General features: G+C 60.7%; 4 protein-coding genes across 4 annotated transcripts; 2 read left to right on the top strand and 2 right to left on the bottom strand.

Annotated features, from left to right (window-relative positions):
- Positions 1-272: 272 nt before the first annotated feature.
- Positions 273-4217, bottom strand: GGTG_09019 (hypothetical protein; the record flags this gene model as incomplete). The annotated part of the gene is made up of 3 exons (XM_009226862.1): positions 273-3040; positions 3112-3965; positions 4052-4217. The coding sequence occupies 3 exons, from the start codon at positions 4215-4217 to the stop codon at positions 719-721; spliced, it is 3342 nt and encodes a 1113-aa protein (XP_009225126.1). The 3' UTR covers positions 273-718.
- Positions 4218-4444: 227 nt separating this feature from the next.
- GGTG_09018 (hypothetical protein) lies at positions 4445-5164 on the bottom strand (the record flags this gene model as incomplete). Its single annotated transcript, XM_009226861.1, has 3 exons — positions 4445-4532; positions 4684-4836; positions 5037-5164. The coding sequence occupies 3 exons, from the start codon at positions 5162-5164 to the stop codon at positions 4445-4447; spliced, it is 369 nt and encodes a 122-aa protein (XP_009225125.1).
- Positions 5165-6421: 1257 nt separating this feature from the next.
- Positions 6422-8366, top strand: GGTG_09017 (glutamine synthetase). The gene is made up of 4 exons (XM_009226860.1): positions 6422-6636; positions 6827-6955; positions 7107-7217; positions 7312-8366. The coding sequence occupies exons 1-4, from the start codon at positions 6634-6636 to the stop codon at positions 8152-8154; spliced, it is 1086 nt and encodes a 361-aa protein (XP_009225124.1). The 5' UTR covers positions 6422-6633; the 3' UTR covers positions 8155-8366.
- Positions 8367-8746: 380 nt separating this feature from the next.
- GGTG_09016 (hypothetical protein) lies at positions 8747-10887 on the top strand. Its single transcript, XM_009226859.1, has 2 exons — positions 8747-10278; positions 10363-10887. The coding sequence occupies exons 1-2, from the start codon at positions 9972-9974 to the stop codon at positions 10725-10727; spliced, it is 672 nt and encodes a 223-aa protein (XP_009225123.1). The 5' UTR covers positions 8747-9971; the 3' UTR covers positions 10728-10887.
- Positions 10888-10967: the final 80 nt, after the last annotated feature.

Raw genomic sequence — 10967 nt, 5'->3', positions numbered from 1 at the left:
GGGGCATTTCGGTAAAATTTGGCTGGAAAACCCAAAAGCGCAAGGCCTAAATTAGCGGGGTTAAAATTACGATGGTTTTTTGGCTGTGCACCGTGCTTACAAAAGTTTGGCTAACTATTACCTTTTTCGGCGATACATTGGTTTTTAGCTAATTTGGCTGGGGAAAAATGTTACAAAAAAACGTCGAATTGCCCCGAAAACGTCGAATTGCCCCGCCGCACTTTACTCCGGAGGACCGTTAAATTGCAGGCGCTTTTAGCCCGCACGAGTAACTGCATTCCCATCATCTGCCTATTTTCCCTCACCACCCCGCTCGGCCATCAGCCAGCTGGCGGCCGGCCCGCGGAAGCGATCCGACAAGCTACCGGGCGCAGCCACCTGAGCCGTCCAATCCATCGTGTTTTCCCGCATGTGTTTCTCGTCATGCCCGCCGACACTTTGGGGCGCGAGGTTGCAGGCGGCCGGCATTGAGGGCTTCCACAACACGCTAGCGGAGGAGTGGCTGACAACGGCACCGAGTCATGTCCATGCGCAGGGGTTGAATTGACAGGCCCATGTTTTGCTAGCCAATTGTTGAGAAGACCATCAGCCATCAGCCAAAGATTATGCGAGGGGAGCCAAAAGAATATTAGAGAGAAGAGAGGCAGGCAAACCAGACGCTAGGTTCGTTCTAAACACACAACCACCAACGCCATACTCTGTACAGACAAAGGATACACTAGTCAAACACATCGGCCGCATAGCGCTTGCTGCGCACCGTCTCGTACCACTCCTGCATCTCCTCCCTGTCCAACTCCACCCCCTCCGACTGGCCCTTGACAACGCCCTGGAAGAAGGCGTGCTTGACCGCCTCGCCCGCCGCCCGCCCCCCGCACACAAACACCTTGGCCCCGGCCTCCCACAGCGACTTTACCTCGCCCGCCTCGCGCCACAACAGCTCCTGCACATGGCGCAGGCCCCGAGCCTCGTCATCGTTGGCCTCGGGCGCCCGGCTGTAGACGCGCCGCACGTCCACCGCCCCGAGCTGCTCCCAGCGGTCCAGCTCGTCGCGGTAGAGGTCGTCGACGGCCGGGTCGCGGCAGCCAAAGAACAGCAGCATGGGCGCCAGCCGCCGGCCCGCGCCCAGCTGTGCCGCCCGCTCCTGCACGAAGCCACGGAACGGCGCCATGCCCGACCCGGCCGCCACGCAGACGACGGGTGTGCGCTCTCCGTCGGCAGGGAGGTGGAACGCCGCATGGGACGGCCGCACCGCCACGTGCACGTGGTCGCCGGGTCCCAGCGACGCCAGGTACGTCGTCGCTATCCCCTGGTGTCTCCTCCCGTCCTCGGCTGTCTCGTCCACGACCGAGTACGTCAGCGTCGCGTGCCGCCCGTCACACAGCGGTGACGACGAGATGGAGTACTGCCGCACCCGTATCGGCGGCAGCAGCGCGAGGAAGGCCCCGAACGGCAGCTCGACGCTCGGGAACCGCTCTAGTAGATCCAGCACGCTAACGCGGCGCGCGCTGACCTCGGCCTGGTATATGTCGCCCGCTAGCTCTAACAGGCGCTCCTTGGTTGTCTCGTCTGCGCCTGCTGCCTCGGCCAGGGCTAGCACGCCGCGCTTGGTGGCGGGCTGGGCGAGCTCGACATACTCGCTCAGCACGCTGTGCGCCGAAACGGCGTGCCCCGTCGGAAGCGTCGTGTGGCCACCGCCCGAACGGATGGTGATGTGCGCGTCGCGCGCGAGCCCAAATCGTCGCATGGCCCGGTCCACACCGGCCGTAGGGTTCAGTGGCAATACGACAAGATAGTCGCCCGCCGTGTACGAGACGCCACTCGGCAGCTGGATCTCTACGTGCCTTTTGGCAGGGGCGCCCGGAGCCGTGAGGAGCTTGGTCGCCGTAACCACGGCCTCGCCCACGTCTTGGCGGAGGCCGGTGGAGCGGGGGTTGGACACTTCAACTGTGAGCTGTGAGCCGGCCACATCGGCCGACTCGAGCGCCGATGCGAGATCCTTGGGCTGGATGTTGTAGCGGGCAGCCAGGGCGGGCCAGAACTTCTCAAACTCCCACGTCTCGAAGTCGAGGAATGTGTTGCCGTCGGCGGCGTCCGTGGCGCCCATGGGCGCCAGGCGCGCACCACCCAGCTCCGCGAGCTTCGTATCGACAAGCGTGGGCACACGGTGGAAGGTGCGGGCCCAGTCGCGGTGGCCACAGCCAAAGACGGCGTAGTTGACGCCCGCCATCTCACCGTCACCCTTGAGGTTCTCCAGCCAAGACACAAAATGCGCCGCGTTGTCGGGCGGCTGGCCCTCGTACGACGCCGTGATGAACACGACAGGGTGGTCGCCCGTCTTGGGCAGCCGCCCGTTGGCGGCGTCCAGGACGTCGATGGCGACGGCGCGGAAACCCTGCACCGCCGCGTCGGCTGCCAACCTGTGGGCGAGAGCCTCGCACGTGCCGCTGTTTGATCCGTAGTAGATGCTCATGGGCTTCATGCCCTCGGCCCCGGCGGGAGTCGGCACGCCGCTGATGGTTGGCATCTGGGACATGGGGCTCGTCGTCAGCTTAGTGGTGCCAACACCGCGCGCGCCGCCGGCCAGGCGGTGCTCCAGCTCCGTAGGCGTCATGCCGTGGCGGAGCATGGCGCGCATGGCGAAGCCGTCGGGCTTGGTTGTCAGCGCCTCCTTGATCTTGAGCTTGTAGTTGGGGTCGTGCGAGACAAAGTTGAAGTTCTGGAACAAAATCGCCATGGCCATAACGGCCTCCTGCCACGCAAAGGCGCGGCCGATGCAGGCCCTCATGCCGTTTCCAAACGGCTTCCAGCAGTTGGGGAACTTGCGCTCGAGGGGCTCGAAGTTCTCGTCGAGCATCCGTTCTGGGATAAACTGTTTGGCGGTCTCGCCCCAGACAACCGGGTCGAGATGTGAGTTTCCGATTACCAGAAATAAGTTGTCGGAGGGCTTGACAAGGTATTTGCCCGCAATGATCTCTTCCTTGAGCGGACGGACGCCGATGCCCGGGATCGTAGGATTCAGTCTTAGGCATTCCTTCAGAGCCTGCACCGGCAGTTAGTACCACACGGGGAGTAGGTCGTCTTGTGAGAAGCAGAAGCAGGCGGTCCACTTACAGCACTGATATACTTGAGCTTCGGAATATGCTCCAGCCGCAGCCGCTCCCTGCCCACGACGCGGTCCACCTCCTCCTGGACCTTGCGGTACGCGTTCGGGCTCCTCAGCAGCTCCACAAACGCAAACGCCAGCATGCCCGAGGTGGTCTCGTGGCCGGCGATGAGAAAGGTGACGAGGTTGTCGATGATGGTCTGCTCGCCCAGTTTGTGGCCCGTCTTGGGGTCGACGCCCTCCATCATGGCCGTCAGCAGGTCCTTGCGCTCGGCCGGGTTCTTCTTGCGGGCCTCGAGCACCTCGCGGGCGGTCCGGCCCAGGGCGGCGCAGTTGCCGGCCCAGGCGCCCTCGGCGCCGGGGGCGAATATGCTGTACATAACCTGGGGGAAGGGCCGGCTGAAACGGTCGCTCGCCTGGCGCAGCCAACTGTTCATGACGGTAATGAAGGGGTGCAGGTCGTCGTGGTAGTACGAGTTGAAGCGGAAGCCCATGGAGCACAGGGCGATGGTGTCGAGCGTCATGCGCGTCAGGTCGTCGGTGGCCGCGATCTGGCTCGACGGCCCGTGGCGCGCCCACTTGAGGGCCAGCTGGGCCGAAACGTCGTACATGTCGTCGAACATGCCCTGGATGGCGACGGGCCCAAAGGCCGGCACCAAGATGCGGTGCGCCGCGCCCCAGACCTCGTCCTTGCCGTTGGCCGTGAAAATGCCGTCCTGCACGCCCTCACGGAGGATGGCGAGCACGTTCCCGCGCGTCGTCTTCTCGAACCGCGTCTCATCGCAGCACTCGTTCACCAGCGCCTGCGTCGAGCAGACTATCTGGGGGTTCCTGCCCGGGATGACCATACGGAATATTTCGCCTGGAAGCGGGCGGTTGAGCAACCGGTTAGCTCAACGTACCGTGTTTGACGAAACGCGGGGTCCTGCTTTGGTAACGATGACGTACCGTGCTTCGCAGCCATCTCGGAGATGGACGCCATAGGGGTGTCGGGATCGAGCAGCGGCACCGACCCGAGCAGAGGGATAGCGCCCAGCGCCGTAGGGATGGGCACCGTCCCATCGGGCCCCTCATCTTTGGAGCCCTTATTCTTGGAGGCTGAGAGAAATGGCATGTTGTGCTGTGGCAGGTGGGTCGTCGCTCTCGGTGTGACAGCGGCTGCTTGAGGAAGAAGGGCGATGGCATGGCGGCTGGGTTGGCGGTGGCAGAGCAGCTTCTTTTATTCCGGCATTTTGTCACCGTGCTCCTTTTGTGGTTCTCTGGCCAAGCCTCACGCCAGGGCCTACTGCCAACGGAGTCGGGCCACTGACCCTCAGCCGTCCCGTCGGCGGAGTCTAGAGTCTAGGGCCATTCCCTTTCAGCGACGGCAGCAGGGCCACCAGCATTACGTGTAGGCTCGGAATTGCTCGCATATTTTAGCGAGACCAGGCTGTTGACAAGCTATCAGGGCTAGCGCTAGACCTAACATAACGCCCCTGTTCGTACCATCGAACCGGTCATTGGACAGCAAACGGAAAGGGCTTTGGATTGAAGGCGCATGGTGTACTTGGCGCGTGGGTGCCGGGACGCTATCATCGTACGTACCCTGGAACCGTTGAAATGGGTCGACCAGACGGGAAGAATAATGGGCCTGAGTCGTGGTTGACGGAGGCACGTGCGTGTCGATGGTCAGCGCTCCGTGTCCGTCGGGCCAACTGGTGTCCGAAGAAGGCGCCGGCGTATCGACGTGGCGGCTGGGCAGGGAGAGTTTGTTGGACCTTGTTCCAGGTTTGGCGTTATGCTGTGCGGTTATGGTTTTAGCCGACACTCTCTCACTGCTGGCCGGAATATTTAGGTAGTGTGTGCTGTCATTTCCCGCCGGGCTTGGAGGCGCAATGCCAAGTTCAGACCATTCCGACCGCAGCGCCTGCAGATTCCCGGGCCCAAGACTCACAACAGCACGGCAGAGCCGAGAAAGCGGAGCGGCCGGTCGACGCCAGATTCGTGCAGGACCGGCGTGCAGATCTCGGCCCCGACTGTCCTGCACGACCGTGTTTGACGTCGATGCGACGTCCGCTTCATGCTTTCTCCACCCCTCCTCACTCTGTCTGGCGGGCGGGAGCAGCGAGAGTGACCTTCACACAGTGCCACTACCTAGGTGCACATTACACATCCCAAGCAGGCCAGACGGTCAGCCCGATGCATAACGGAAACGCGGGCAGCCAATCAGCCGTTGATGATAAGGCACCGCGGCTGCAGGCCTTGGCCTCCACCCTGGGAAGCACCGTGTCGTCGGCGTGGACGGTGGCAGCTCGATTGGAAGAGAGAAGATTGAAACACTCAAGCCCAGTCCGATAGCCTCCAGCCCAGCCATTCGACATTGGTCAATCGAATTGGGTACTTTTTACTTGACGACTTGTCTGTCCTGCCTGTCTTCCCCGCATCGTCTTTTGGCTCAATTTAATTGTCTGCTTTTCCCGATGCGCCCTGCAGGGGCTGGCCGTCAAACCCCAGGCTGGACATTGATGGTCCGTCCCCAGCCCTGCCAGGCAGACACTGCTGCAGGCTGCTGTTGGTGCTCAGCTGCGGGGCTGGTTTTATCTCTGGCTTTCATGTGCAAACAGTCGTTTGTCGCTCTGGGGCCAATCAACTGCCAGGGAGCTGGGTTAAAATCACGCATCTTGATAGGAGAAGAAGTCGTCGTTATTGGAGGGCCTGGCGGTGAACCGGCATTGAATCCGGTTGAGTGGGAGAGTTGGGGGTAGCACAGCACGTTGGCTCTTTTGTGTCTTGTCCATGCCATTCTCGTTTTTTCGTGCGCACTCTTTGTAACTGGCAGCACAGTAGGTACGTACAAGTCTGGTGCTCTATTCCGAAACAGCGTACGTGTTTGCCCCATCATGGAAGGTCCAGTTCATCAAGGCTCGGTCGACATCCCGTCGACATCCCGCGCCTCAGGGTCCCATCTGCAATATTGGCCGGTTCGAGACCGCCCCGCCAGAGATAGCATCCAGACCGGGCGGATCTCTCGTGGTCGTCTGGCCCGGTCTCCCCGCGTGCGTGCCTGCGTGACCTCGGAAACGGTACCTCCAGTCGTTGTCCACGGCCACAAGCGAACACTGTGTCCGTGGCGCTGGCATGGCCCTGCGTCGTGCACAGTGTTGGATCCTGCCTCTGACCTAGCCTTTGATCGCCATTCCAAGACGCCACCGCCATGGTATGGAACAAACCGACGGCACAGTGTGCACCCCCACAGCATCCTTGGGCCGGCTCGGCTGCGGTCATGGATGGCTGAGCACCCCTCTCACATCGTCACTGGCGGGGTGTGCCTGCATCTGGCACCCTCCCGCGGCCAGATAAAAGTCGCGTGGGTTCCCGACTCACGGATCCCTTATCTTTTGTCTTTCTTCCAGCATTGCCTTTTTCTTCCCATTCCTCTCCAACTCTCACCCAAGCAGTCTCATCTTCTACTGCAGTAGAACCAGCAGCATCTAGAATCGCCAGCAATCCCCTCTTCTTTTCCCCAACGCATCGCTATACAAACCGCAATCATGGTCAGTGCCTTTCTCTTCTGCAGCCACCCACCCACCAATCACCAATCGAGCGCCCGTGCTGCACCCATTCCGCCCCTCGCAGCCCCGCACCAGCTGTTGCCGGTGCCGCGCAGCCAACGGGCGGGTCGATTGACATTCGGTTGTATCGGTTGTATCGGTTGCTAACGAGACTTTCTCTGATTGATTCCAGGCTACCAAGAGCGCCAACATTACCTACACGGAGAATCTCCAAAAGTACCTGAGGCTGGACCAGAAGGGTTCCGTCATCGCCGAGTACATCTGGATCGACGCCGAGGGCGGCGTCAGGTCAAAGTCAAGGGCAAGTACACATCGCTCATCTTCCCCACGTCGCTGTTGGTCGTCACGTCACCGTGCATGCCGCCCAGCAACCATCACCATCACGACCCCAAACCCCCCACCACCATGTGATGCCATGGAAGACGGGATCCTCTCTAACTCGACCTCTGCAGACCCTGGAAGGCAAGCAGGGCGGCTTCAAGCCCGACGACCTCCCCACCTGGAACTTTGACGGCTCCTCGACTGGCCAGGCCCCCGGCGACAACTCTGATGTCTACCTCAAGGTTTGTGCATCCATGGTGCCACCCCACCCGCAGCATGTCGGGTAGTATGGGTACATAGTAGCATACTGACGCAATTTCCCCACGCTGCGTGCAGCCTGTCGACGTCTTTCCCGATCCCTTCCGCGGTGGCGAGAACATCCTGGTTTTGGCCGAGTGCTGGAACGCCGATGGCACCCCCAACAAGTTCAACCACAGGCACGAGTGTGCCAAGTTGATGGAGACGCACGCCGAGCACCAGCCGTGGTTCGGCCTGGAGCAAGAATACACCCTCCTGGACCTCAACGACCGCCCGTTCGGATGGCCCGAAAATGGCTTCCCCGCACCCCAGGGCCCTTACTACTGCGGCGTGGGTACCGGCAAAGTTGTGCAGCGCGACATCGTTGAGGCACATTACAAGGCGTGTCTCTTTGCTGGTGTCAAGATCTCGGGTACCAATGCCGAGGTCATGCCCGCCCAGTGGGAGTTCCAAGTTGGCCCATGTGAAGGCATCGAGATGGGCGACCACCTATGGATCGCCCGCTTCCTGCTCCACCGCGTCGCCGAGGAGTTTGGTGCCAAGGTGTCTGTTGACCCTAAGCCCATCCCCGGTGATTGGAACGGCGCCGGTCTGCACAGCAACTTTTCCACCAAGGAAATGCGTGTTGAGGGCGGTATGAAGCATATCGAAGCTGCTATTAAGAAGCTCGAGGGCCGTCACAAGGAGCATATCGCTGTGTACGGCGAAGGCAACGAGAAGAGGTTGACGGGCAGGCACGAGACGGGCGCCATCGATTCCTTTAGCTATGGCGTTGCCAACCGCGGCGCGTCCATCAGGATTCCGCGCGAGTGTGCCGCCAAGGGATACGGCTACTTCGAGGATCGCCGGCCGGCGTCCAACGCAGACCCCTACCAGATCACGGGCATCATCATGGAGACGTGCTTTGGCGAGGCGCAGTAGAGGGTCTAGCAGCTCCTTCTAGTTTTCTTCCACATCTCTGGCGTTTGTTTCCGTTCCCTTTTACAGATTCGACCGTGACACCACCGCAGTCCGGGGTCACTATTAGATCTACATATTTTTGAACCAATACTACCATTCAAGTATATGCTACCAATCCCCTTCATCCGGGTGCTACAGAATTGGTGGGCAACTCGGCTCTTACTGTATGCTCACCTGTTGTGCTGACCTGCCGTGACACCAGTCGTTCCTTTGTCTACGTCATTTGTGGGATGGTGCTGCTTTCGTCTCTTTCTGTGCTGGTTGGCGAGCAGACAAGGGAGAGACTGGGCCCAGTCATCGCCAACGAAGAAAGAGCGACAAAACTGCCTTGCCAAAGTCAGGCCGGACGTGAAAGGGAAAGAGGCGAAACCTCCACGCGTCCTTACTCTACACAGACGAATGATGGGCAGAGGCGCAAGCCTGGCTGACGTAGCACGCGACCTCATAGGCTTCCTCATGGTCTTTTTTTTCTCTGGCCCGCCAGCCCCTGTCGGGCACATCCGCAGGTCCGGGCTTTCCCTTTTGGTCAGGCGATCGACCGGCAGTTGATGGCGCGCCCGCCAAGGGCACCGGGTACGTCAACGCCAAGGTCGGAAGTGACGATTGAAATGTCAGAGGAGGTGCTGAAACACGATGCAAGGGGCAGGACCACAGAGAAGCAGCTTGGCGTTGTGTAAAAGCTGAATGCGGCGGCCCAATCACTTTATGTTTCCCGTCTGCCGTCAAGGGTGCCACTGCCCTTTCCCACCCGCTTTTTGTGGCTGAGCATTGGTGACGATGCCATGTCGTGCCAGGGATGGCCCCCGTTCAAAGTTTGAAATCAAGGCCGCAATTTTTCTGGAAGCCGGGCCTTTTTTTTTTCTTTCTCGGCCCAGACACGACGACAGCTGCTGGCGATGTAGCCAGCCTTGCGGGACGACGCGTGGAGTTGCGCCTCGTTCGCTGATACCGTGGACAGACACTTGGGCGTCCATCAGACATCGCGAACGCCCAAGGACCCGTGCCAAGGATGGGCTTCTTTGTTGTTATTCTCTCCTCTTCTTCGACATTCCACAGTGAATGAATCGGATGGGATCTTCTCGGTAGAGGACGATGGCCCCTTTCATGCACGCAGCGATGGCCCCTGCATCTGATTTTCGTCGGCCCCCTCCACCGCCACTTCTTGACTCTCACGGGGCTACATCGATCGACAACGCGGGGCGCGCGGCGATCGCCAGCCAGAAAGGGTTACGCGTTTGCAAAGTGCCGGTCAGCCAAGGCGTCGATTGACTGGAGAGCCGGAGAGACTGGGGAGAGAAGGCCAGGACAGCCCGAGAAAGAAGCTTCTGTTTAACGTAACGAAGGCCAGCGCATAGAGGTTCCCATCATGCCCCCCCTTTTTTTTTCCCTGTCGCCGCCGTTGCATCTCTCTGCCTCTTCGGGACTTGCCAGCCCTCGAGCAGGGGCGGCGGGTGGCTCGCTGGCGGCGGCCTCCTCCACCCATAGACTTGCTGCCTTGTCGGGCTATCTTTTCAGCATCGCGCTGCCGCCCAATGTCAAGACCACTCAACCACGGCCTGGTGGAGTCTTGGCTGGACTGCCAAGACCACCCGGAGTATTTATGAGGCTTGTCTTCCCCAAGCTCCCGGCCGTCTTGGAGGAGAGAAGATATCGCCAGCCTGACCTTGCTTCCTCTATTGGAGTTCACCTCGTCCCTCCCCGCTGCCCTTTCTGATCACCGTCCATAAGCTTTCAGCATCTCCCAGCCCCGAGACACACAGGCAAAATCCCTAGCCACGATGCACTTCCACAATACTGTCCTTGTCGTCCTGGCCGGCATGGCCCCCCTGCTGGCCCGGGCCGACGACGACCTGGAGCTGAGCCGTGACGACATCCCGCAGCAGTGCCGCGGCATCTGCGAGCCCGTCAAGCAGCTAACCGATATCTGCGACGTCGATGACGACCGCATCAAGGACGACCGCGTCGAGGAGCTGCTCAACCTCCAGTGCGTCTGCACTAACCGCAGCTTCAACGTCGCACGCTTCGCGGCGCTCTGCCAGAGCTGCATGACGCAGAGCAACCCGCGCGACAGGGACGACCTGAAGGGTAAGAAGACGCCGACCCTCCCATGCTGGTAGCAGTTGTAGTTTGTATCGTGGCTGTCGGCCTAACACGTGCTCTTCTCTCCAGACATCGACAAGATCATGCGCAAGTGCGGCTTCGCGGCCCAGAACTACTCGCCCAGCCAGTCCAACGACGCAAACGGCATCAACGTGTCGGCCGTCAAGCCCACGGCCGCCGGTCAGCTGACGACGACGTACGTGCCCGGCTCGGCCGCCACCCCGCCGCCCGCCAGCGGCACCACTGGCGGCGGAAAACCTACAACCACCGGCCCCGCGAGCGGCAGCGGCGGCCGGCAGTCGTCCGCGACGCCGGGGTCGGCGACGGCCGCGGGTGGCAACGGCAACCCCATCCCCGGTAGCGCGACGTCGGCTGCCATCCCCGTGATTGGCATGGCTATCGCGGCCGTTCTTGGGTCCGTGCTCATGCTGTGAGTGGGGACGCTCGGATGTGGATACGACGCATGACGATGGCTTAGTGTTTCTACTGGGTGGTTTTTGATATTTGATACTGTTTGTTTTTGGCGGGAAAGTGATGATAGTAAATAGTGTGTTTAGCTGCAATGCCATCCCTCGTCCTAGTGTTCCTGTAGTGAGTGAGTGTCATTTGATATCCAACCAACAGCCACAGCTTAAGCATCCTTGCCGCCGGCCCGGGGGGGGGGGGGTGGGGGG

The sequence above is a fragment of the Gaeumannomyces tritici genome (assembly GCF_000145635.1).
Source record: "Gaeumannomyces tritici R3-111a-1 unplaced genomic scaffold supercont2.5, whole genome shotgun sequence".
NCBI classification, from domain to species: domain Eukaryota; kingdom Fungi; phylum Ascomycota; class Sordariomycetes; order Magnaporthales; family Magnaporthaceae; genus Gaeumannomyces; species Gaeumannomyces tritici.
Note: the sequence above shows the minus strand (reverse complement) of the source record. Positions and strands in the feature narration are given on the sequence as shown.